We start from the raw sequence: 26021 nt of genomic DNA, 5'->3' as shown, positions 1-26021 counted from the left end.
CCCTGGGTAGGCTAAAAGCAGGGCTGGGGAACATTCTGTCGAGGGCCATTGGGTACTTACGACACATTCATGGAGCATACGGAGCTATCAGCTTAAAAATAAGCCTGCTATAGATGGACTGGATTCTGGGCCCGCCCTGTTGCCTTGGCAGGGCCTTACACGGCCCGTGGCTGGGTGTTCCCCGCCCCCGTTGAGTTGGGAAGAGGACTGTCTTGGCTCTCAGCTGCAAGGCCAGGGGCTACATGCCGTGGTAGACGTCTGGCTGCCACTCCTGAGGCAGCACAGGGTGTGCTGGCGACGGACAAAGCCCCTGAGAGGCCTGGCAAACCGGCTCGACGGCGTCCCACGCCCGAGAGAGCCTGTTAGCCCGGCAGTCACATGAACGGCTGAATCTATCCAGAGGGCAGAGCCCTGATGATCCCCCAGCACCCACCCAGTCCCCCTGCTGTCTCCTGACAGTGATCAGATTTCCATGTGCGGGGCCAGAGCCACCGCCCGCCATGCCGGCATCCCCTGTGAGCGCTGTTCCGCGTCCCGGCCGTGGCGTTTCCAGTCCAGCTCCCTGCTGATGCATCTGGAAAAGCAGCAGACTGTAGCCAAGCACTGGGGCCCCTGCCACCCACGTAGGGCACCTGGCGGGAGTTCCAGGCCCCTGGCGTCGGGCTGGCCCAGCCCTGGCCTTTCTGGCTATTTGGGGAAATGAACCAGCAGATGGAAGACCTCTCTCTCTGCTTCCCCCTCTTGTCTCTATAACATGGCCTTTCAAATAAATACGTAAATGAGTGTTTTTAAAAAATAATTTCCATGTGAGTTTGGGAGGGGACAGCCCCTAGCTCGGTGTTACCAACCGTCAAGGCCACCACCTGCCAGTGTGACTGCTCACCGGAGCTGTCGCCTGTCCGCGTTCTCAGCCACGCGTGAGACGCCTGCTCAGGGCGCTCCTGCCCGGGGACAGCTGAGGTCGCTGCTAGCTCCTGGCTGTGCAGTGTGTGCCCCTGCAGCCAGGCGTCCACTCCGTGGGCATGGAGCTGGGTGGGATGTGGACGCTGAGCCTCGGGCCTGTGCCCGGCTGTCCCCCCCAGGATGAGCGTGCAGACCATCCGGAACGTGTTCAGCGTGGAGACCGGATACCGGCTCGCGGACGATCAGATCGTCAACCACTTCCCAAACCACTACGAGCTGACCCGGAAGGACTTGATGGTGAAGAACATCAAGAGATACAGGAAGGAACTGGAGAAAGAAGGGAGTCCGCTGGCCGAGAAAGATGACAACGGGAAATACCTCTACCTGGGTTGGTACCTGCCCGCGGCCTCGCGGCCTCGCGGTCTCGCGGCCTCCGTGGACGGCTGAGGTTCTCACTGCGGGGCACACAGCCTCGGTGGGGGCCGTGTCTGGGTTTTGGTATCCCCTGTTTGGTTCACATTTTGTGTCCAAGTTTCTGTGAGCTCCTGGGTGTACCCTTAGCATGAGCCAGAGGGGCTTTTGGGAGGCCACACCCTGCCATGGCCCTGTGGGCACCCGCATGGCTGGCCACGCTCGGGGAGGACGGCTGCCTCCTCTGGGGCCCCTTGCCTGTGCGGAGTCCTGGACACACACTCCGGGCCTCAGTTTCCTCTTCTGCTCCATGAGGAGCGTGAGGTGGCCGTGAGCAACAGAGCTGAGGGCCTCGCCCTGTGCACAGGACGCGCATAGACTGTGTTCCTGCTGGGTGTGTCCTCCTGTGCGTGTTCCCCCTGTGCGTGTCCTCCTGTGCGTGTCCTGTGCGTGTCCTCCTGTGCGTGTCCTCCTGTGCGTGTCCTCCTGTGTGTGTCCCTCCTGTGCGTGTCTGTCCTGTGTGTGTCCCTCCTGTGTGTGTCCTGTGCGTGTCCTCCTGTGCGTGTCCGTCCTGCGCGTGTCCTGTGCATGTCCCTCCTGTGCGTGTCCCTCCTGTGTGTGTCCCTCCTGCGCGTGTCCGTCCTGTGCGTGTCCTCCTGTGCATGTCAGTCCTGTGTGTGTCCCTCCTGTGCGTGTCCCTCCTGTGTGTGTCCCTCCTGTGTGTGTCTTATGCGTGTCCGTTCTGCGCGTGTCCTGTGTGTGTCCCTCCAGTGTGTCCCTCCGCGTGTGCCTCCTGTGCGTGTCTGTCCTGTGCGTGTCCATCCTGCGTGTGTCCCTCTGTGCGCATCCATCCTGTGCATGTCCTGTGTGTGTCCTGCGCGTGTCCCTCCTGTGTGTGTGTCCTGTGCTTGTCTGTCCTATGTGTGTCCCTCTGTGCGTGTGCCTCCTGTGCGTGTCTGTCCTGTGCGTGTCCATCCTGCACGTGTCCTCCTGTGTGTGTCCCTCCTGTGCATGACCTTCTGTGCGTGTCCATCCTGCGTGTGTCCCTCTGTGCGTGTCCATCCTGCGCATGTCCTGTGTGTGTCCTGCGCGTGTCCCTCCTGTGTGTGTCCTGTGCTTGTCCGTCCTGCGCGTGTCCCTCTGCGCGTGTCCCTCCTGCGCGTGTCCCTCCTGCCTGTGTCCCTCCTGCGCGTGTCCGTCCTGGGCAGGCATCGCTGGCTGGACCTGGGTGCCGACTGCAGATCTGGCTGTCCTGGTCCGGCCCTCCGCAGCGCTGGGCGTCTTGCCTTGCAGACTTTGTGCCGGTCACCTACATGCTGCCCGCAGACTACAGCCTGTTTGTGGAGGAGTTCCGGAAGAGCCCATCCAGCACGTGGATCATGAAGCCGTGCGGGAAAGCACAGGGCAGGGGCATCTTCCTCATCAACAAGCTCTCGCAGATCAAGAAGTGGTCCCGCGACAGCAAGACGTCCTCGTGAGTGCGCCCGCGGCCGCCTGGCTCGCGCCCGCCCGGGCTCACTCTCGGGGCCAGAGGCTGGCCTGCCCAGCAGCACCGCGGACGCCCCCGCGGCGAGCCGCAGGCAGCGTGGGGCAGGCCACTCTGGGTCCGAGGCGGGGAGCCTGGGCTTCGGGGCCTGGACTCGGCCTGGGCTCCTGGGTCTGATCCGAGCGAGCCGGGGACGGTAGGAGCGTCACCGTCACGGGGCTGTGGTGGGGAGGAAGTGTGCTAACCGTGCGCAGCGCTTGGAGGGGGGAGTGCCAGCCAGGCACACCCACGCCGGCGGGATCGTGGGCCAGGGCACCAGTCGGGTCAGGAGCGTATGAGGTACCCTTGGCTGCTCAGAAGTAACTCAGGCTGATCCTTCTGCCGGGGACGGGACTCGTGCGGGGCCCACGGCGGGGACGCCTGTCAGCGTAGGAAGCTTAGACCAGTTCACTTTCCAGCTCCCTGATGCGTCAGGCCGAGGGCCAGCTCCCCAGATGGGCTCCCAGGGCCTGTCCTGCGGCTGTGTGCTGTCCCCTGGGGGGGAGTGTCCCTCCTGCCCCCCCACCCCCCGTTCCTCCCCAGTCTGACCGGTACCAGCTCAGTGGATCTCATGTTTTACAGTCTTGTGAGAGCGGGGAGCTTGTGACCCATCAACTGAATGCAGGTTTTAACCTTCGTCAACTTCATCCAGTGTCTTAGTGCAGCTTTGGGTTCATTGCACAAGGGAACAGATGTGCAGGGCCACCCCGCCTCCTGCCGGCCCCCCCCACTACACCGTCCCCGCCAGCCTGGCCGGCTCACAGAAACAGTGGACCTGCCTCAGTGTGCATCGGGGTCGCCGTGGGTCTGCACGGACGTGCGGTGAGGCGTGTCCACTGTCACAGTGCCACGCAGAGCAGGCGTCTCAGTGTGCATCAGGGTCGCCGTGGGTCTGCACGGACGTGCAGTGAGGCGTGTCGGCTGTCACAGTGCCACGCAGAGCAGGCGTCTCAGTGTGCATCAGGGTCACTGTGGGTCTGAACGGACGTGCGGTGAGGCATGTTAGCTGTCACAGTGCCACGCAGAGCAGGCGCCTCAGTGTGCATCAGGGTCACTGTGGGTCTGCACGGACGTGCGGTGAGGCATGTTAGCTGTCACAGTGCCACGCAGAGCAGGCGCCTCATTGTGCGTCGGGGTCACTGTGGGTCTGCACGGATGTGCGGTGACGCGTGTCGGCTGTCACAGTGCCACGCAGAGCAGGCGTCTCAGTGTACATCGGGGTCACTGTGGGTCTGCACAGACGTGCGGTGAGGCGTGTCCACTGTCACAGTGCCACGCAGAGCAGGCGCCTCAGTGTGCATCAGGGTCACTGTGGGTCTGCACGGACGTGCGGTGAGGCGTGTTGGCTGTCACAGTGCCACGCAGAGCAGGCGCCTCAGTGTGCATCAGGGTCGCCGTGGGTCTGCACGGACGTGCGGTGAGGCGTGTTGGCTGTCACAGTGCCACGCAGAGCAGGCGCCTCAGTGTGCATCGGGGTCACTGTGGGTCTGAACGGACGTGCGGTGAGGCATGTTAGCTGTCACAGTGCCACGCAGAGCAGGCGCCTCAGTGTGCGTCGGGGTCGCCGTGGGTCTGCATGGACGTGCGGTGAGGCGTGTCCACTGTCACAGTGCCACGCAGGCGTCTCGCTGCCCTGGAAGTCCCTGTGCTCTGCGTGTTCACCCCTTCTGTCCCCGTCTCTCGGGAAGCCGTGGATCCTCGCGCTAGATCCGTGGTTTTGCCTTTTCCAGAATGTTGGCGTCTTACTGGATGCAGCCTTTTCAGATCGACTTGTTTCCCCTAGCGACACACATAGGAGGTTTTTTTTTTTAAAGATTTATTTATTTATTTGAAGGGGCATGTGACAGAGAGAGAGATTAAGAGAGATTTTGTACCCACTGGTTCAATCCGCAAATGGCTGCAATGGCCAGTGCTGGGCCAGGCTGAAGCCAGGAGCCAGGCGCTCCACCCAGGCCTCCCATGGGGTGGCCGGGGCCAAGCACTTGGGCCGTCTTCCTCGCCGGGGGCATTGGTAGGGAGCTGGATCAGAAGTGGAGCAGCTGGGACTCAGCCGATTTTCTGATGTGTGCTGCTGGCACTGCAGGTGGCGGCTTAGCTCACTAGGCCACAGCGCCGGCCCCTGTTTAATGTTTTCTGCATGTAAGTCCTCTACGTCGATGTTTCCTCATGGTTTATCAGCTCAGTTCATTTTATTTCTGAGTAGTATGCACCCTCTGGGTACACGGTTTATCGAGCCGTTCCCCTCCTGACGGCCAAGCAGGGACCGCTGCCGTCCGTGTGCAGGTTTGCAGACGTAACTCCTCCTCTCCTTGGTGAGCAGTGAGGAGTGGTGAGACCGGGGCTGGTTTGGTAGGAGCCCACCAGCTTGTCTTCCCGAGTGGCTCACGCGCTGCTCATCCGCGCAAGGCAGTGAGGGCGAGCTCGGCGGTGGCCGCGGCGTGGCTTCGGGCTGCCCGGCAGGTGTGCAGGGTGCCCGGTGCCGTCCAGAGGGCAGGCCCCCTGGCTGCCTGCCCGCCGTCCCCGTCTCGTCCTCGCTGAGTCTCGGTTGATTCTTTGGCCCATTTTCTGTTGTGTCGGTTGTTTTTCACTGTGGGGCTGTGTGCGTTCTCTGGGTCAGGAGCGCCTCGTGGCTTCTGTCTCCGGGAGGTGTTTCCTCCCTGTCTCTTCACTCCCCTACCAGTGTCTTCTGTAGGGCAGGGAATTGTCATCTTAGCGCAGTCCCGTTTAGCACTGTTCCCTTGGGGCCGTGCCGTTGGCGCCGCGTCGTCTGCTGTCTAACCCTGCCCTGCCCCCACGTGTCTAGGTTTGTGTCGCAGTCTACCAAGGAGGCCTACGTGATCTCCCTGTACATTAACAACCCGTTGCTGATCGGCGGGAGGAAGTTCGACCTGCGCTTGTACGTTCTGGTGTCCACGTACCGCCCGCTGCGCTGTTACATGTAAGAGCCCCGGGGCGCTGGCACCGCTGTGGGGGGCGCTGGCACCGCGTCTGCGCGGGGCCTGGTGTGGCTGGCCCTAAGACAGGAGCGGCTAACCGGGTGCTGGCGGGAGTCTTGCACGTGAGCAACCGGGTGTTGTCCTTTTCTGTTCTTTTAAAGATTCGTTTACTTGTTTGAAAGGCAGAGTTACGGGGTGGGGGGGTCTTTCAGCCGCTGATTCACTCCCAGAGTGGCTGCAACAGCCAGGGCTGGGCCAAGCTGAAGCCAGGAGCCTGGAGCTCCATCTGGGTCTCCCACGAGGGTGGCAGGGGCCCAAGCCCTGGGGATCTTCCACTGCTTTCCCAGGTGCATTAGCAGAGAGCTGGATCAGAAGTGGAGCAGCTGGACTCGAACCGGCGCCCGTATGAGAGGCCAGTATTGTGGGCAGCAGCTTAACCTGCTGTGCCACAGCTCGGGCCCCCAGCGAGAAGGTCTTTACAAGAGTTCAGCAGGAAGCCCCGCCTGGTAGAGGAGGAGAGAGTCTCTGATGCTTCTCACAGTTCGGTCGCCCCGGTTCCGCCTAGGTACAAGCTGGGCTTCTGCCGGTTCTGCACGGTCAGGTACACCCCGAGCACCAGCGAGCTGGACAACATGTTCGTGCATCTCACCAACGTGGCCATTCAGAAACACGGGGTGAGTGCGTCCACGTGGTGGGGCGCCAGACTGCCCTGGCGGGCTTCTGCCTTTCCCTGTTTTGGGAGAGGACAGCGGGCGGGGCGGGAGTCCGAGGTGCATCCTGACCCGAGGCCCTGGCACTGACGGGAGGCTCCGGGCTTCAAGGGTGGCTGTGTTGGGGCCTCTGAGGTGGGTGCCAGCCTGCGGCGGGGGTTGGGGGCACTTGGAGGAAGAAGGCTCGGGGTCAAGCCCACCCTTCTGGTTCTGTGACCTTGGGCGAGTCGACGTGCCTCCCAAGCCTCAGTTTCCCCATTTGTGAAAGGAGATGAGAGTCCCCGAACCCACCCTGAGTTGAAAATAGCCTGAGTGGAAGACAGGGACCCAGTGCGCATCCTGGCTCGGCAGCGCCACCTCCCGGCGTCACGGGGGAGCCTGTGCCGCATGGCCCTCGCCGGGAGAAAGGTCAGAATCCGCAGCGCTGGGCGTGCCTCACTCACACCGTCGTGGAGCCAGCAGAGCCCGGGGACCGCGTATACCTCGGAGCGTCGCGGGAAGACTCGACGACTCCTTTATGAACAGGGAACGTTTTACTCACTTGGACGGCAGAGTTACAGAGAGCGTGCTGATTAACTCCCTGAGTGCCTGTGACAGCCGGGGCTGGGCCAGGCCAAGGCCAGGAGCCTGAATTCCATCCACGTCTCCCTGTGGGTAGCAAGGACGGGACCCAGATAATTGGGCCATCAGCCACTGCCCCGGGTCAGAAGCAGAGCACCGGGACTCGAATCTGCACCCTGATGTGGGGCGCCAGCGTCTCAGGTGGCAGCTTAGCCCACTGCACCCGAGCCCCTGCGCCTGCGCCGCGACTCCGGCTCCATCGTCCATCGGTTCAGCCGGTGCCCGCTGAGCGCCCTGTGGGTTGCCCCCGTGCCGAGTGCTGAGGGTGCAGCGGGGGCCGTGAGCTCCCTGGTCCCCAGTCTCACGGGGAAGGCGACCGTCGGGTGATGCGGCGTTACTGCTGGACGTGCGGTTGCAAATCGAGCTGTTGGCTGTCAGGGAAGAGCAGGCTTGAGGCCGCCCCAGCCCGGCGGGCGGGCGGGAGGGCTTCTCCGCAGAGGTGCTGAGCTGCGATCTGAAGCGTAAGCAGGGTGCTCGGTGAGGGGACAGAGCGTGCCAAGGCCCTGGGGCAGGAAGGAGCGTGGGCAGCAGGGCGAGGGCAGGACGCACAGGGCCTGCTGGGTCCAGCTCAGGCTCAGGGCCCTGATCCAGTCCCAACCAAAACTCGAGGTCTCATTTCTCGGCGAAGCTCTCCTACTTGAAGCCGCTTACGTGGATGCTGTGGTCTTCCTAGGACTAGAATCCACACAGACATTGACTGTTTCCCAGGAACCCGCGGGAGGGCTTGGTCAGACCAGGCTGGGCTCCTGCTCACCACGTCCTTCCCTGTGTGACGTGGGCAGACCACCCACCCCTCGGGCCTCACATCTGCCCGTGGAGCTATGGGCTTTACCTTGTGGGCCCTGAGATGACAGGGGTCGCCACTCACCCGTGAGCTCACCACGGCAGCGGTGCTGTCATGACCTTGAAGGGTGGAGCAGAGGGAACGGCTGCCCTGGGCGTCAGGCAGGCTGCGAGTTGGCCGTGCGGCCGGCGCTGCACAGAGCCAGCAGCTTCCGCGGAGGCCAGGCAGTGACAGCGGACGCCTCAGTGCAGCAGTGGTCATGGCCGCCAGGAGCCCACCCCGGCGCCAGGCAGAGACCCGGCCTCCCACCCAGGCCGCCAGGCTGAAGCTGGGAGGCCCCTTCTCGTTTGTCCCTGAGAAGCAGAATCCATTTGTGCAGACGCGCAGGAGGAGAGCACACAGGCGCCGTGCACCTGGCCCCGCAGAGCGCGGCGAGCACTGGGCTCCCTCGTGGCTCTGTGCATAGACCTCACACGAGGCCACGTCCGAGTGGTGGCTCTGAGAAACCCGCATTTGAACTTGGGCAGACGCTTCCATGGCAGAGCCATGGAAGAAGACGGCACATGGGCGCCGCGGTGTTGTCAGGAACTCCGACGGGCAGCGCGGGCGGCGAGGCCAGGAGTGCGCAGCGCCCGTGGGGCTGCATCGGGGCCCAGGATGGGCAGGCTGGGAGGAGGCTCAGCAGCAGGGAGGGGACAGAAACTGCAGGGTGCGTCTTCAGCTGAGACGTCTGCGGTTGATGGGATTCAGGGGTTTAGGTAATTGATAAATTAACATTCCTGCACGCCAAAGGTGGGACACATCTAGCTGCTCTCAGTATCTGCTCTCTCAAGACAGTGGTTATGTTTCCGGATGATTTTCCTTTCTTTGTTACTTATTTTGTGAATCACTTGTGCCCGTTGTAACCACTTGGGAGCGCTCGGGGAGTTCCGGGGAGTTAAGCGGGTTCCAGGCTGTGGCACCGCCAGTCAGCTCCAGAGCCGTTTCGTTTTGCAGAACTGAAACTATAGCTGCTGATGCCCGTTTTAAAAATGTATTTGCTGGCATTATGGGCTGCAGGCTAGGCACTTCCTGGGACGCTGGCATCCATGTAAGCACCAGGTCTGGTCCCAGCTGCTCTGCTTCTGATCCAGCTCCCTGCTAACGTGCTTGGGAACGCACATTACATGTTTGGGCCCCTGCCACCGCCATGAGAGACCTGGAGGAAGCTCCTTGATTCAGCCTGACCTAGCTTTGCCTGTTGGGGCCATTTGGCCCTGCCTCTGCAACTCTGCCTTATAAGTAGATAAATCTTGGAAAATACTTTATTTGAAAGGCAAAGAGGCCGGCGCCGCGGCTCACTAGGCTAATCCTCCGCCTTGCGGCGCCGGCACACCGGGTTCTAGTCCCGGTCGGGGCGCCGGATTCTGTCCCGGTTGCCCCTCTTCCAGGCCAGCCCTCTGCTGTGGCCCGGGAGTGCAGTGGAGGATGGCCCAAGTGCTTGGGCCCTGCACCCCATGGGAGACCAGGAAAAGCACCTGGCTCCTGGCTCCTGCTATCGGATCAGCGCGGTGCGCCGGCCGCAGCGCGCCGGCCGCGGCGGCCATTGGAGGGTGAACCAACGGCAAAGGAAGACCTTTCTCTCTGTCTCTCTCTCTCACTGTCCACTCTGCCTGTCAAAAAAAAAAAAAAAAGCAAAGAGAGCGAGAGCATGTATCCACTTCACTCCTCACATGCCTGCAATAGCCAGAGTTGGGCTGGACCAAAGCCAGAAGCCAGGAACTGTCTGGGTCTCCCGGCTCCTTGAGCCGTCACCTGCTGCCTCCCAGGGTGTGCATCAGCAGCAAGCTGGAACAGGAAGCAGAGCCAGGACTCGAACCCAGGAATTCTGATACCAGGATGCAGGCACCCCAGGCTGTGTCTTATTTATTTGACAGGCAGAGTTAGAGAGGTAGAGACAGAGAGATCTTCCATCCGCTGGTTCACTCCCCAAATGGCCGCAATGGCCGGAGCTGCACCGATCCGAAGCCAGGAGCCAGGAGCTTCTTCCAGGTCTCCTAAGCGGTCAGGGGCCCAAGGGCTTGGACCATCTTAAGCGGTGCAGGGGCCCAAGGACTTGGACCATCTTCTACTGCTATCCCCGGCCATAGCAGAGAGCTGGATGGGAAGAGGAGCAGCTGGGACTAGCACCAGTGCCCATATGGGATGCCGGCGCTTCAGGCCAGGGTGTTAACCTGCTGCACCATAGCGCCAGTCCCCCAGGCAATGTCTTAACCACTGTGCCAAACACCTGCCCCTTAAATTTTTTTAAAGATATTTCTTTTATGGCCAGCACCGTGGCTCAATAGGCTAATCCTATTATGTACATATACACACATATATACACATACACACACGCACATGCACACATGCATACACACGTAAGCGCATTCCTGGAGGCCCAGGTCCCGTGGGTAGAGGGCCACGCTTGCCTTGCTGCTGGCTGCGTCACCCACAGCCTGAGGCCCTGGAGGAGAGACGCTGGAGGAAGCAGAGCACACCGCAGGTGCGCAGCCTGAGCCCCGCCCCTCTGCCCCCAGGAGGACTACAACCACATCCACGGGGGCAAGTGGACGGTGAGCAACCTGCGGCTGTACCTGGAGAGCACCCGCGGCCGGGAGGTGACCAGCAAGCTCTTCGACGAGATCCACTGGATCATCGTGCAGTCCCTGAAGGCCGTGGCGGTGAGTGGCGGCGGGGGCGCGGCCGGGAGCCGGAGCCCAGGGTGGCGGTTCCGGGGGCAGGGCTTGCTGCTCCTGCACCACCACTACCTGTCCACGCAGACACAGGTGCTCCTGGCCCGTGAGGGAGCGAGGCTGCCGGCTCCCTGCGCGGCGTGCGGCTCCACTGGCCTCTGCCTGATGGTGCAGACTCAGACGGAAGAACCCAGGGCCTAGTGCATTGCTGCAGATTGATCTTGAGGGCTAATGCCACGTCGTGTCCCATCGAGGCCTGCGGGTGCCTTGATGGCTCCGGTGGTGGGACACGGTGGGGACAAGCGTGGCGTTCTGGGCTCAGGTGGGATTCCCCAGGCCCCGCGACCGCCTCACTGGTGACTGTCCGCAGCTCCGGCCTGTTCTGACCTCGGGTGCCGCGCTGTGGGGGCTGGGCCGTGACCCCAGTGCGGGCGGGGTGTGCACCTGCTCTGCAGAGGGCAGCTGAGTGGTTGGGAAGTTAGAAGCCGTGAGCCCGTCAGTGCCGGCAGCCTCGTTAAATGAGCCCGTGGCCGGCACCGCGGCTCACTAGGCTAATCCTCCGCCTGCGGTGCCGGCACACCGGGTTCTAGTCCCGGTCGGGGCGCCGGATTCTGTCCCGGTTGCCCCTCTTCCAGGCCAGCTCTCTGCTGTGGCCCGGGAGTGCAGTGGAGGATGGCCCAAGTGCTTGGGCCCTGCACCCCATGGGAGACCAGGAGAAGCACCTGGCTCCTGGCTTCGGATCAGCACAGTGCGCCGGCTGCAGTGCGCTGGCCGTGGCGGCCATTGGAGGGTGAACCAACGGCAAAGGAAGACCTTTCTCTCTGTCTCTCTCTCTCTCACTGTCTAACTCTGCCTGTAAAAAAAGAAAAAAAAAAACGAGCCCGTCCCACTCCGTTTCTGCCCAGCTCGGTCCGCCCTGGCTTGGCAGAGCTGCCGGGGGAAATGGCTCCCTAATCGAGCAGTCCCGTGGTGAGCGGGGCTCTGGGAGGCTCCTGGGCCTCAGCTGCCCGAGCTGGGACGCTGTCTCCAGGGCTCTGAGCATCGCTGGAGGCGGGGTCGGTCTCTTCAGTTCTCACTCAGCGAGCGGCCGGCCACGGCACGCTTATCTTCAGACTCCGTGGCAGAGGTGGGCCAGGGAGCTGCGGGAGTGCACCCGCAGGGCCTGCTGTGGCGTGCGGGGTCGGGTGTTGGGCCCGGAACGCAGATGGACTGGAGACCGAGAGCCACGGTGGGGGGTGGGCCCCGGCTCAGAGAGGCCCTGGAGGGGTCACCCCTGGGTGATGCGTGGGTCAGCAGCTTCCTGTCCTGCACAGGCTTTCTGGGCCAGCGGTCTGGGCCCTGGTCAGGGTCAGGACACCAGGCTTTAGTGGAAATGTAATCCCACCGAGTGCAGCGCCCGGAGCCCGCTGTCCTCCGCGGGGAGTGGGAAGGAGCGCCCGGGCCGTCTCCCTTTGCTATCTCCAGTTCAGGTCGGAGGCTTTGCCCAGGCAGGGCCTCTGTGCCCCCCACCTTGTAAAACAGCCTCGCTGGTGTGTCTCTGGGACACTGCCTGGGGGGTGCAGTGAGATGACTGACGGTGGGGCCCTTCCCCGAGCCCTGAACCCGGGCTGGCGAAGGCCCAGGACTCTGCATTGCAGACAAGCACTGGTGGTTCCCCGGGTCCTGGGAGCACAGCCTCAGCTGTGTCTGGTGAAAAGGGAGGGAAACGTAGCCCGAGGTTCATGGGCAGCGAGGAAAAGGGTTGGCCTCTGTTGCTGGGAGCAGAGGCCACAGTCTCGCTCCTGTGTCCCTGGAAGCCCGGGACGGGAACAGGCGGTCACAGGACAGCATCAGTGCCGGGGAGACACCAGTGACTGCGCCGTAATCCCCCTTGATCTGCAGGGAGCGGCCCCATCCCTGCGCCCTGTGGAGGCTGGAGTGGAGCTGGGAGCCCTGGCCGGCGGCGGTCAGAGCTGGGCTCGGGGTGCTGGCCTGGGGCTGCGTCCCCGATGCTGGCCGTGTAACGCGCTGCTCCCTCTCCGCAGCCGGTGATGAACAACGACAAGCACTGCTTCGAGTGCTACGGCTACGACATCATCATTGACGACAAGCTGAAGCCCTGGCTCATCGAGGTACTGCCTGCACACCTGCCCCGCCCCCGCGCCCGCGGCCTCAGCCGTCCCCCCGCAAGCGCGCTCGGGCCAGGCTCGGGTGACAGGTAGCTGCGCTCGAGGTGGCAGTGCGGTGCCGGTGGGCCCAGGGCGGGCAGAGGGGCTGTGGTCCGGCTCCTGGAGACCTGGTGGCCACAACGGCCTGGCCTCCAGGGGGCGCGTGGGCTGCTCTGCACCTGTCCCCGCGGCCCTGCCCTGTTGCCATCTGGGAAAGGAGCCCCGAACTCGGAAGCCCTGGGCCAGAGGAGGAGCGTTCCTGTGCTTTGGCAGAGGAGGTGGAGGTGCCGGCGCAGCGAGTCCGGTGCCGCGCGGCGGTTCCGCAGGGCCTCTGTGCTGTGCACCTGCTGAGGCTGGCTTCACTCCCCGTGCCGGGGGTGCCCTGCGGTGGCTCTAGGGCCTCTGAGGGGCACAGGGCTGGGCGCTCCCACTCCTTGTGGGTCGTCGTCTTAACTCTGCCCTTAAATGTTCGTATCTCACTTAGCAGCTAATAAAGGCGGCTGACGCAACGCCTCCGTACGAGGTGCGCGCTGGGTGCCAGGAGCCGACAGCTTCCCCGAGCCGAGCGGGCGCTGCACTCGCGTTGCTCCCAGGGCGCGCGTGAAGAACTCTGGTCCCTTTCTGCCTCGCAGGTTAACGCGTCGCCGTCTCTCACCTCCAGCACCGCCAACGACCGCATCCTCAAGTACAACCTCATCAACGACACCCTCAACATCGCCGTCCCCAACGGCGAGGTCCCGGACTGCAAGTGGAACAAGTCCCCCCCGAGAGAGGTGCTGGGCAACTATGAGATCCTGTGAGTGTGCGGCGGGGCGGGGCGGGGCGGGGCGGGGCACCGGGCTCCCAGCTCTGCCGGAAGGCGCCGGCTGCTAGACACTGGCCCTGCTCCCTAGGCACGCGCGCGGCAGGCAGAGGAGGGTGGACGCAGGCTCCGCCCCCTCGCCCCGTGTGGCGGACGTTAAGGTGCTCGCTGCAACTGTCTCGGCCTCAGTTTGCTCACCTGTTAAGTGGGTGAACACAGTCTGTCCTACAGAGTGGGAAGGAAGCAGAATGGTAACAGCAGCTCGGTGTTGTGGCTTCCCACGGGCCACGAGCTGGGGGGGCTTCACTCGTGGGAGTGCACTTCCCGTCCCAGCCGCTGGGGGGCGCACTCCGCAGCAGTGACAGGAAGTGCGGAAGTGGAGCCAGCGGAACGGGAGCCCCGCCCGCCGCGAGGGCAGTGGCTGAACCGACTGTGGCTCCTGCTCCCCGGATGTCGCGGGCTGTGCCGTGGCCGGGGAGGCTGAGGGAGAACAGGTTGCAGACGAGGGGTGGGGTGGAACCCCATGTGGTTCCTTTGCTGAGGGCCGTGTGGAGCCAGCTGCTGGGTCGTTGGCATGGGGGCACCCTGGGGCGGGGGCGGGGAAGCCAGAAGGGGGCCAGGGACTCCGAGGGCGGAAGGGGCAGGGCGGCAGCCTCCCTCCCAGGCCCCTGTCGGAGAGAACGCCTTTAGCTGGGCGCACGCAGTGCCGTTCCACCACCCAGAGCTCTGGCTCACGCTGGCAGCAGGATTCGAACACGGGCCGTGACTCCAGCATCCGCCTATGGCTGTCTCCTGCCTCTGCCAGGGGTGGGTGTTGGCGTCCGCATGCAGCAGCTGCCGTCGTGGCCGGAGAGGAGAGCAGTGTGCAGGGCTCCCCGGCCCTGCTCACCCGGGCCTCAGCGAGTGGGCGTGGGGGTGGGCTGCCAGCGAAGCCGGTCTGCGGGGGCGTCCTCTGCTGCCCCGGCAGCTGCCTGCCTGGCTGGGCACTGGGTAGGCAGAGGGTAGGAGTGGCCAGAGCGGGGAGCGCTGATGACAGAAGGGGGGGGGCGACTGACTGGGAAGGGGGAGAGTTCGTGAAAGTGAGCCAGGGTGGGCAGGGCGAGGGCATGGCGTGCCCTGGGATGGGGGTTCAGGTGGGGAGGAGGACACGGTCATCGGAGGCCAGGGAATTGGGGGTCTCATCTGTTCGGGTTAAGGGGCGGGGGTCTGCAGCCTCTGTTTCGTGTTGAAGAGACAAGCTGGCCCCTCCGCTGGGCTCTGCCCACTGCTGTGAGGGGTCCCAGGTGGAGCCTCCGGACACCTCCCGCGCGGTTCTGAGCCTGTGTGGCCTGCAGGTGTGGCCCCCAGCAGCAGGAGGGCGGGCCCTGCCCCGGGCCAGACCCAGGCCTCCCAGCAGCCTCCCAGCCACTCCGTCAGGAAGAGAAGGAAGCTGGCGGGGTGAGCCCACACGCCCGAGGTCCCCTAGCGCCGGCCCTGGAGCAGGTGCCCAGCTGCTGCCCCAGATGGCGGCCTTGGCTTTGGCACCATGAAGGCTGCACTGTGCAGCACCCCCGGGCCCGGTTCTAGCGTCCCAGCTGTACCAGTCCAAAGCCTGGCGGTGGCGACTCGCAGCCCCCCAGGAGAACGGTCTCAGCTCTGTCAGATTCTGTTTCTCGTTAGCCCAGGAAGTGGCCAGACGGGCCCTGGAATGGTCCGCCTGTCGGATTCTCTTCCATGTTAGCCTAGGAAGTGGCCAGACGGGGCCTGGAATGGTCCGCCTGTCGGATTCTCTTCCATGTTAGCCCAGGAAGTGGCCAGACGGGGCCTGGAATGGTCCAGCCGCGCCCGCTGCTTGCCAGATGCCCCGCTTTGTGTTGTGGGAAGCTGCACACACAGCACAAACGCGCGGTCACACCGCTGACCCCGCGGGCTCCTTTGTGCCACGCACTCAGCAGATTCTCAGCCACCCCAGCCCGAGCGAGGCGCTGGGGGCGCCGGGAGCCAGCCAGGCAGGACGGCTCCAGCCCTGGGCCCGGGAGGCGGGCACAGCCAGGCCCGAGGGGGCTGTGTGAACAGGGCTCCTGGGGCCCATCCCAGGAATTGTAGGAAAACCCTGCAGCCTGCGGAGTCTCTGTCCCACGTGTGGGGACGGACTCCTGCTGTCACCGTGCTGTCACCACGCCAGCGCAGGGACGGTCCTCCCTCCCCTGCAGCCCTAGTGGCCACCAGACGCACAGGCGGAAAAGCACGGTCTCAGAGTCCTAGTGCACCCCACGTCACCCCCAGGCTGGTTCTGGAAATCGGCTTGTAACCGAAGGACGCCCTCTTCCCGGAGCCAGAATTCGCTGAGATCCTGCCGTGTGCAGCGAGGGGTCTGCGTGTGACCAAGCGTCGCCAGGAGGGCGCGGGAGCGGGGAGTGGGGGCGGGGGGCGGGGCTGCTCCCACGCCTCGGCCCTGCCAGGTGCAAAGCTCAGAACCAGCAGTCGGGAGTCCTGGATTAGCCCTGCCTCTGCCGCCTGCCAGGTGGGAGTCAGCAAGGGCGGTGAAGTCACGGTGGGGACTGGGGACGTCCCTGAGCCCGATCACTGTCTGCAGCCAGCGCAGGTGGCCGTCCCCACCCTGGGGACTCCCCGAGAGAGCGTCCCTGCAGCGGCTGTCCAGCCCAGCCCAGGGCTCCGGAGCCGAGGCTCCGGTCCAGTTCTAGGAGACACAGAATCCCGGCTGTGACGCGTTCACGCGAGGTGCACAGGCCTGAGGCGAGAGCGCTGACTCGGCAGCCTGGCAGAGGGAGGTGGGGGACGTAGGTCACAGCGCAGGGCCCTGCCTCCCTGTGTGGCCCACGGGCGCTGTGTGAAGGGTTCCAGCTGCGGCTTCGTTCCCTCACACCCCGAGCCGACCCAGCGGGGCCTCATCCGTGTCACGGGGGGCCCTTGCCACGTTCCACCCGGAAGCCTGTTAAGTCGTCAGCTGCAGGGGGCGGGGCCCTGGCCGCAGTAACCACAGCCTGGGGTGGTGGTTGACGGGCTGTCAAAGCCACGAGGTGGACAGGAGCCAGGTGGGGCAGGGGCCGGGGCGGGGGCCGGCTGCTTCCCTGGGCGAGGTTGTATTTGCCACGTGGCCACCGAGGGAGGGCCTGTGCCTGCTGCCGCCTCTGCTTGGTCCAGAGCTCGCCATGACCGTGGAGACGTTTCTGTCCGTAGGTATGACGAGGAGCTGGCCCAGGGTGATGGGGCTGAGCGCGAGCTGCGAAGTCGCCCGGGCCAGCCGGTGGGGCCCAAGGGGAGCCGGTCGCGAGAGTCGGGGAGAGCCGTCCTCACCACCTGGAAGTGACCGTGGAGAACCAGACCCCACCCCGGCTGCCCGAGCCCGCCTCCCTGCCCACGCCCCGCGGGGAATAAAGGCGCTGCTGGGAAGGGTGAGGCGTCTGTGTCGCTGGAGCCCACAGACGGCTCCCTTGACGGAAGCCACAGCTCCCGCACGCGAGTGAGCTTATTACAAAGTGTTCACGTCTCAGACTCTACGACTGTGCGCAGGAGCACAGCCCGGTGTGGGCACCGGGGCCGCAGCGCCCCAGCAGAGCGCTGGTGCGTGCCGCAGAGCGGCTCCCTGCTCTGTGCCTGGCAGACAGCGGATGGCGGCCAAGTTCTCAGGTCCCTGCCGCCCACGAGGGAGACCTGGGTGGAGCTCCTGGCTCCTGGCTTTGACCTGTTCTGGTCCCGGATGTTGAGGGCGCTTGGGGAGGAGCCAGCAGCTGGAAGATCTCTGTCTGTCACTCTGCCTTTCACACACATCTTAAGGAAGAAATAAACAGGGCCTGACAGAACGCTGCCGCTGCCATCGCAGTGTTCATTCCGACGGCTGTTTCGGTTTTGTTCCACTTTGCTTCGGCGTCCCGGCTGTGCCTTGCAGCAGGTGAGCAGGGGCAGGCCTGCTGTGGGCGTCCGTGGCCTGAGCGGCTCGGGCTGGGCCCTGCTGGCAGCCATCGCTGGTGACAAGCCACGCAGCCAGTTCACAGGGAGCCTCCCTGCCAGCAGGCCTTACAGAAGGGTCTGGGGGGCGGGGGGCGAGTCTGCCCCGAGCCCGGTGTTCTTTATAGGAGCGTCCACTGGCGCTGTCGGCTGGCGCCGCATCTGTCCTGAAGGCTGCCCCTCTGGTCAGCACGCCGTCCCAGGGTTAGAAACCCACCCAGCATGGCTTCCCCGGGCTCGTCCCGGCTCTGCTGAAACAGGCCAAGCGTGCACACCTGTCAGGTACGCAGGCCACATTCGTGTGTGTGTGTGTGTTTAAACCTATTTTTTTTAAGATGCATTTTAAACATTTATTTTGAGGGGCCGACACCATGGCTCACTTGATTAATCCTCTGCCTGTGGTGCCAGCATCCCATATGGGCACCGGGTTCTAGTCCCGGCTGCTCCTCTTCCAGTCCAGCTCTCTGCTGTGGCCCAGGAGGGCAGTGGAGGATGGCCCAGGTGCTTGGGCCCTGCACCCACATGGGAGACCAGGAGAAGCACATGGCTCCTGGCTTCGGATCAGCACAGCACCAGCCGTAGCAGCCATTTGGGGGGTGAACCAACGGAAGGAAGACCTTTCTCTCTGTGTCTCTGTCATTGTCTAACTCTATCAAAAATTTTATTGTGAAAGAGAAGGAAAGACACACACACAGAAGTCTGTGTCTGCTGGTTCACTCCTCAAATGGCCACAATGGCCGGAGCTGTGCCTGTCCAAAGCCAGGAGCCAGGAGCTTCCTCTGGGTCTCCCATGTGAGTGCAGGGACCCAGACACTTGGGCCATCTTCCACTGCTTTTCCCAGGCCATTAGTAGGGATCTGGATCAGAAGTAGAGCAGTGGCCCAGCACTGTGGCATAGCCAGTAAAGCTGCTGCCTCTGATGCCAGCATCCCATATGGGTGCTGGTTTGAGTCCCAGCTGCTCCACTTCCAATCCAGCTCTCTGCTGTGGCTGGGAGAGCAGTGGAGGATGGCCCAAGTGCTTGGGTCCCTGAACCCACATGGGAGGCCTGGAAGGAGCTCCTGGCTCTTGATTTTGGTCTAGCCCAGCCCTGGCCGTTAACGGCCCTTTGGGGAGAGCATTAGTGGATGGAAGAGTCTCTCTCTTTCCCTCTCTCTCTCTCTCACCCCCCACCCCCACGTCTGTGATTCTGACTTTAAATAAATAAACCTTAAAAAGCTGCTGGAGCACGAATGTACCCAGATGGCTTGTCGGTGTCGCAGGCGGTGGCTTTACCTGCTCTGCCAAGCCTCCGGCCCCCTGCAGACATTGCACTGTGGAGCCAAGGAGTGTGCGGCACCGGGGGCGGAGCCTGCACTGCGGAGCTGGCATTCTGCGTCCGTCCCGGTTGAAGGCCTGGGCGCTCGCTGCTGATCCAGCTCCCTGCTGCTGCACCTGGGGGAGCAGCCAGTGACGGCCCAAGTGCCTGGGCCCTGGCACCCTCGTGAGAGACCCGGATGGAGCTCCTGGCTCCTGGCCTTGGGCTGACTAAGCCCTGGCTGTTGTGGCCACTTGGGGAGTGAACTAGTGGATGGAAAATCTCTTGTCACTCCACCTTTCGAATAGATGAACCCTAAAAAAACCTATGGCACAGTGTGAAGCAAGAGCAGCAATAATACAAGAAAATTCCTTAACCAGAATACCCTGGACTCGGGGTGGTGTGCCTGAGCGACGTGCTTGAGAGCTGCCGCCCGTTCCCTGGCGCTTAAGGTTCGTGCTGTTTGCCAGCAGGTGTGGGGCTGGGGCCTGGCTGTGCCCCCGCAGCCCTGCCTTTCCCTTGGTGCCCAGTTCTTGCAACCCCGGTTTTACTTTTGCCTCTGGTAGAGTTGGGAGGCGGCCGGGGCGCCTGGGTGGGTCTGCTGACCCCTGCGGTCAGCATGGGGCACGCGGGAGGCGGGCAGCTGAGTCGTCGATGTCCTGGTTGCTAGGTGGGTGCGAAGTGGGTCCACCTCCGATGCCGACTGCCGCGCCGCGATGTCACGTGATGTGACGTCTGATGTCATGTTCCAGCAGGTGTTTCCTCCCTGCGTGTCCAGAGCCCAGGCGCAGGAAGTGCGCGGTGTCCCAGGCGGGCCTGGGCAGCGGTAACGCCCGTCGCTCGCCCAGGCTCTCACAGCAGCCTGTGTGCAGCCGTGCCGGGTGACAGCTCTGCCGCTCTCCAGGCCCCGTCATGCTTCTCCTCTCGGGGGGACGGGCCCAGGCTTGAGGGATTTTTCCCAGCATACCCTCACATGCACCTGCTCCTCAGTGTTGGGGGGCTTGAGCTGGGAGTGCAGCAGTCCCCAGCTCTCCCCAGCAGTCCCCGGGGGCCTGGTGACAGCCTCCTGGCCCACTTCTAGAGCCCCCGCCCATCTCTGCTGCCACCCCATTGTGTCCACCCTCTGGCCTGTAGCGGCCCCTTGGCTGCCCATGTGCTTCCTGTGTCCACCAGGTCCCCATGTCCCAGACTCACAGGGCTCTCCTCTGCCTGGGCCAGCTCCCCCAGGACACTGGCCCACCCCACCCTCTCTACAGGTGCTGTTTACAGCCCTTGACCCCCCCATCAGGGCGGGAGCTGCCCACCGTCCACCCGGCAGTGTTTGTTACAGGCCAGATGCCCGCTTCAGTGAGCCTGGCCAGGGTATCCGCTGTGTCGGTTAACTGGGCCCAAGTGGGGCGCCCTTGGGGTGTCTGGGGACCCCTCCCGCACCCTCTGCCTGGTTCCGGCGCCTCCTGTGGGGAGAGGTTTCCATCCAAGAGGACCCTGTGCTGGCCTCTCTGGTTTGCTCCAGAGACTGAGGTTGTGGACGGCTCCGCCCCTTCCATCCCCAGGAGTCTGCCTGCTCCTGGGGAAGAGGTGCAGGCGCCCCAGGCTCCCGCTCACCCCCATGAGCCCCGGCGAAGGGTGGGGTGGAGGCTGCAGCGCCCCCTGCAGGCAGCCATGGGCTTCCCCGCCCGCCCGCCACTTGACCAAGTGTTTGCTTTGGTTTTCAAGCTGAACTCCCCTTCTTTTTCTCCTACAAAAATGCCCCGTGGTGGTCCCAGGTCCCAGAGGCGAGCTGTTTCCCCAGGTCTTAGGGTGGGGCATCTACTGACGGCAGGTTCTGGAACAGAATCCTGGCAGAGGTCAGAGGTGAGGAAGCAGTGGCTGGGACGGGGCCTGGGAGGGGTCTTGCAGCCCCACCTTTGGGTGGCCTCCCCGTCAGCAGCAGCTCTGTGGGCCTGGGGGTGCCTGGGGATCCAGTTCTCTGGAGACCAGAGTCCCAGGCTGAAGAGCTGGGGCCCACCCGCCTGCTGCCCACAACCCTGCCGCCTGGGGTGCTGGCAGCCTGGCTGGGTGGTGGGTGGACCCGTGTGCGCCAGCAGCTTCTGTGTGAGCTCTCAGACCTAGACCTGTGCCACCACGCACCCGGCCTGCCAGCGAATCCCCTCGGGACCTAGCGACCTCCGATCTCTTGTGGGCGTACTGAGTGGTGTCCCTGCACCCCCCCAAAATTCATGCCGACTCAGAACGTCAGAGTGACTCCACGGAAAGGGAGGCTGTGCGGACAGACTTAGCCAAGGACCTCAGGACGGCATCATCCCGGGGTGGGCCCTAACCCGACTGTCCTCACCAGAGGAGGGGACGCCGTGGGCAGTGCGATGAGGCCGAGCGGAGTGGGCAGAGCCTGGGGGAGCATGGGCAGAGAAGCTCTGCAGACAGCTTGATCCGGGCTTGTGCTCTCCAGGATGTGAGAGACGCGCTGTGGTCGCTTGGTGGCTCCTGAGGGCTCCTGGAGGCCCCTGCCGCGTGCTTTGGGGAAGGAGCGTCGCACCTCCTGCCTCCCCCTGGCCTGGCCCCCCCTTCCTCCCACCCGGCTGCCAGTGTTCTGCGTCCGTTGTTCCTGTCTGCGGCTGGCGAAGTCCGCGTCTGGAGTCGGAGTTCAGGGCCGTGCTCGGTGCCGCCGCCTCCTTCTCCGTGTCGCTTCCACCGAGAACTGAGCCCTCGGGAGTTTTGCCACCTGAGTTGTGTTCCTTCTGTCACCCCTGCCTCCATTCATGCCCCCTCCTCCTCCCCCCACCCCTGCCGGCCCTCGTCCCCCACTGCTCCCCTCCCCTGCCTCTGGAGCCGCCCTTCTGAAGGATGCACCTGTGGTCTGGTGTTGCTGGACGCCTCCTGCGTGGCTCTCGCACGGGGTTGGCAGCAGAGGCTGGGGGCACTGAGCGGGCCCTCCTGGGGAGGAGAGGCCGGGGTCTCTCCTGCAGGGCCTGTCTCCCGTGTGGCCGGGGACCCCCACACCTCCAGGCCGATTTCTGTTCTGAGCGGAACGGCACTGGGCTGGCCAGGTCCCCATGCACAGGGCTCCAAAGCCCGAGGCCCAGCTTTGGGGCCTTGTGCATGGGGGCCTGCTCGACCTTCTGTCCCCAGAACTCAGGCATCGCAGACAGGGGCAGCTGGCGAGGGGAGAGGACACCTTGAAGGGGCCCAGCGCAGCCCGGGGGCTGTTCCAGCTGGAGGGCCCAGGCACTGCGCTCCCGTCCTCTGGACATTGTCCCCAGGGAGCAGGGAGCAGCCCCAGAGCCTGGAGCAAGCCTGGCCCTCCTGGCTAAGTACACAGAATGCCAGCAGCAGGCCAGCGGCTCCAGGAGGTGATGAGCGAGATGCCCCGTAGCCCTGGCTGGACACGCAGCCGTGTGGATGTGGTCCAGGCACACACGGCCCGGCTAACAGGAGCGCCTGCAGCATGTTCAGGCACTACACACAAGCTCTGAAGACCCCCAAGGGGGCCGGCATTGTGGCGCAGCGGGTTAAGCTGCTACCTGCAGTGCCAGCATCCCATATGGGTACCAGTTCGAGTCCCAGCTGCTCCACTTCCTATCCAGCTCCCTGCTAACGTGCCTAGAAAGCAGCAGAGTTGCCCAGATACCTGGGCCTCTGCACCCATGTGTGAGACCCGGATGACGTTCCTGGCTTTGGCTTGGCCCAGCCCTGGCCATGGCAACCATCTGGGGAGTGAACCAGCGGATGGAAGATTCTTTCTCTCTTTCTCTCCTCCCACCCCCTTCTGTCTCTCCCACTCTTCTGTAACTCTGCTTTTCAAATAAATAAATATTTAAAAAAGAAAGACCCCAAGCCCCGAGCGGTCCCCGCCTCCTGACAGCCATAGCCGCGCCCCGGCCTGAACCCCTCCACCCTGGGCTTTCCACGCTGGGCTCTCCCTCTCTCCAGGCAGCTGAGACGCCCTGGGCTTTCCACGCTGGGCTGTCCCTCTCTCCAGGCAGCTGAGATGCCCTGGACTTTCCATGCTGGGCTCTCCCTCTCTCCTGGCAGCCGCCGAACTCCACAGGCAGGGGCAGAGGCGGGGGCGGGGTCCCTCGGACCGGGACACGCCTGTTTGCAATGCGCTGGACAATGCGTGGGGTTGAAGCCACAGATTGCAGATGGGACAGACGCCAGCTGCGCTCAGCATATGGAAACCAGGAGGCAGCAGGGGCTGAGCAGGACACAGGCGGCCAGCAGAGGCCAGGCCCCTCCCTGCCCCTCCCAGCTTTGCTTCCTCATCTGCCTGGTGGACTTTATAACCCGTTCCCCGCCTGCCTCATGGCCGTCATGAGCAAAACAAGATAATGGCTGTGGAGGATCCAGACCAGTTGGCACTTTTGCCATGTTTACAAACACACGCCGTCTTGCCACGTTTACAAACACATGGCCAGGGCCTCTGCAGCCCTGAGGAGGGCAGCGTGGGCTCTGTGCCCGGGGAGGGCCGTGCACAACACGGGCTCTGGCAGAGATCTGGGCTGGCTTCCTGGAAGAGGAGAAGCTTGAGCTGGGTCTTAAAGAGTGAGTGGGGGGCCGGCGCCGCGGCTCACTAGGCTAATTGTCCGCCTAGCGGCGCCGGCACACCGGGTTCTAGTCCCGGTTGGGGCGCCGGATTCTGTCCCGGTTGCCCCTCTTCCAGGCCAGCTCTCTGCTGTGGCCAGGGAGTGCAGTGGAGGATGGCCCAAGTGCTTGGGCCCTGCACCCCATGGGAGACCAGGAAAAGCACCTGGCTCCTGGCTCCTGCCATCGGATCAGCGCAGTATGCCGGCCGCAGCGTGCCGGCCACGGCGGCCACTGGAGGGTGAACCAACGGCAAAGGAAGACCTTTCTCTCCGTCTCTCTCTCTCTCACTGTCCACTCTGCCTGTCAAAAAAAAAATGAGTGGGGGGCCAGCGCTGTGGTGTAGCAGGTAAAGCCACCTGCAGTGCCGGCATCCCATATGGGCGCTGGTCGGAGGCCCGGTTGCTCCACTTCTGAGCAGCCGAGGATGGCCCAAGTGCTTGGGCCCTGCACCCGCGTGGGAGACCAGGAAGAAGCTCCTGGCTCCTGGCCCAGCCCTGGCCACTGCAGCATTTGGGGAGTGAACCAGTGGATGGAAGACCTCTCTCTCTCTCTCTCTCTCTCTCTCTCTCTCTCTTTCAAATAGATGAATCTTAGAAGAGATTAGGGTTGCCGGGCTTGGGCACGGGGCCTCTCCGGCCTGCAGAACGCCGCCTCCTGCACTCCCACAGCTGTGGGGCAGGTGCAGCCGCTGCTGGAGCAGCACTGGGTGCTGGGGTGCGGGCGGGGATGAGAGGCCAGGGCTGCTGCCCAGAGCTCAGTGTCAAGCGTGCTGAGAGCCCCGAGTGGGGCAGCCGTGTGGAGAAATCTCCCTGCGGGGGCGGGCACCCAGGCCACGGCTGGCAGACCCAGAAGCTTCGATCGTTGGCGGCCCCAGCACTTCCTGGGTGCTCACTGTGTTCTCGGTGCTGGGAAAGACGATGAGGTGGGTGGGGCTGGCAGAGTGAGTTGATCGTCTCTTTCACCGCTCTGCTCCCTTATGCCCTCCGTAGCACGCCACCCGGGCTGGAGTGGGTTTGCGTTTGCCTGCTGACTGGTTGCGGTGGGCGTCTCTGCATGGGTCCTGGGCCGCTTGTGTTTCCTCTCGGTCTCAGCCTGTGACCTTTCTGGTCAGGGTAGAATGGCACAGTTGTGAGGTAGTGAGTCTCCTGTCCCAGGGAGCATTCAAGGCGGGGGGGTGTGCAGGGAGAGAGGACATCAGGCACCGGCACTTCCTGCCCTGGGGCAGCTGTGCATGCCCTCAGCTGAAGGCAGGTCTGAGTGGGTCTGGGGGCCCCTGCTCCCTGGGGGATTTGTTGAGTCACCTCCTTCACCACGGCCTCCCGGGTGCTCAGAGCAGCACCCCCTGTGCCTGGGGGTGCCCCAGAGGCCTCTGACTTCAGCCCCTGGCTCTGGAATCCTGTCCTTGGGGAGCCCCTGCATGCCTGCTGGCTGGGTGCAACTGTCGGCTCTGAGTGCACGTCCCTGGGGATGGTGACAGGAGGGTGACAGCCATCCCTTGAGCTTGTGCACCTGGGCCCCGCCCAGCGTCACCTGCCATGTGGTGCTGCTGCTCCCTCCCACTGTCCTCTCACTGTCCCCAGACCCTGCCTGCCACCTGCTGCCATGAAGTAGGGCAGCCCTGGGCCGCTGGAGGCTGAGTCAGGGCCACGAGGGGTGTGTGTGTGTGTGTGTGAGTGTGTGTGAATGTGTGTGTGTGTGAGTGTGTGATGGTGACTCCTGCCTGCCCAGAGTGTGCAGCATCTCCTGCCTCGCAGACGGATGAGCCCAGACAGAGAGGCTTTGAGAAAGAAAGGAAATGGCTCACAGTGGCCCAGCCTGCCCCGGCGCTGCCTGCCGCTTGGCCCACAGGACTCCTGGCTCAGACACAGCTGAGGTTTCAGGCATCTCCCTCCCTGGCTGCCCAGCCTCGGCCACAGCACATGCTGTGCCCTGTCTGCCCTTCCCAAGACCGGAGAGACGTCTCCCTGAGGTGTTCAGCCTTCTGCACCTGCCTCCGTCCCCTGCCTGTCCTTGATGGCCCCAGGCCAATGGGTATTCCTTGCTCATCTCACAGTCACCCTCCCTCCTCCACCCCAGCTTGGAGAGTCCTCCCAGGCGCTCTGTCCGCTCGTGTGGTTTTCTGACACAGGAGTCAGTACGGTGATGACGTCACTGCTCGCTGGCGTGCACCCACAGGCACCGAGGCCTCGGTCGCCAGGAAAACCCACACATGGGTGTTGTTTGTGATGGCCCAAACATGGAAGCGACCACCCTGTCCTTCAGTTACCAGTGGATAAACCAACCGTGGTGCGTCCAGACAGCTGGTGCGTTACTCATCGACGAAAAGAGAAGACGCAGAGCCATGGAAGACGCGCAGAGGGGCCGGCGCTGTGGTGAGGCGGGCACAGCTGCTGCCTGCATCCCATGTGAGTGCTGGTTCGAGTCCCGGCTGCTCCACTTCCGATCCAGCTCCCTGCTAACACACCTGGGAAGGCAGTGGAGGATGGCCCCACGTGGGAGACCCAGATGGCGTTCCTGGCTTTGGCTTGGCCCAGCCTCAGGCTGTTGTTGCTATTTGGAGAGTAAACCAACAGATGGAAGACTCTCCTTCCCCCTCCCCCCTTTCACTGCCTCTCAAGTAAATAAATCTTCAAAAAAAA

At 63.7% G+C, this 26021-nt stretch overlaps 1 protein-coding gene across 4 annotated transcripts in view; it reads left to right on the top strand.

The window, feature by feature from the left end:
* TTLL1 (TTL family tubulin polyglutamylase complex subunit L1) overlaps positions 1-26021 on the top strand; it is a 34085-nt gene extending 8064 nt beyond the window's left edge. For 2 of the 4 annotated variants that reach the window (XM_070053005.2, XM_070053008.2), the window contains exons 4-11: positions 1083-1291; positions 2608-2788; positions 5643-5777; positions 6341-6449; positions 10449-10592; positions 12629-12715; positions 13384-13547; positions 25459-26021. In XM_070053005.2, the coding sequence (XP_069909106.2) occupies positions 1083-1291; positions 2608-2788; positions 5643-5777; positions 6341-6449; positions 10449-10592; positions 12629-12715; positions 13384-13547; positions 25459-25525 (1096 nt within the window). In that variant the 3' untranslated portion in view covers positions 25526-26021. Of the gene's footprint in view, positions 1-1082; positions 1292-2607; positions 2789-5642; positions 5778-6340; positions 6450-10448; positions 10593-12628; positions 12716-13383; positions 13548-16733; positions 17357-25458 lie in introns of those variants that run through there. The other 2 variants (XM_070053004.2, XM_070053007.2) reach the window with 1 other exon arrangement.

Source organism: Oryctolagus cuniculus, chromosome 11 (assembly GCF_051225735.1).
Source record: "Oryctolagus cuniculus isolate XC-2025 breed Fujian yellow rabbit chromosome 11, ASM5122573v1, whole genome shotgun sequence".
In the NCBI taxonomy this organism is placed as follows: domain Eukaryota; kingdom Metazoa; phylum Chordata; class Mammalia; order Lagomorpha; family Leporidae; genus Oryctolagus; species Oryctolagus cuniculus.
This window is presented reverse-complemented; position numbering and strand designations above follow the sequence as displayed.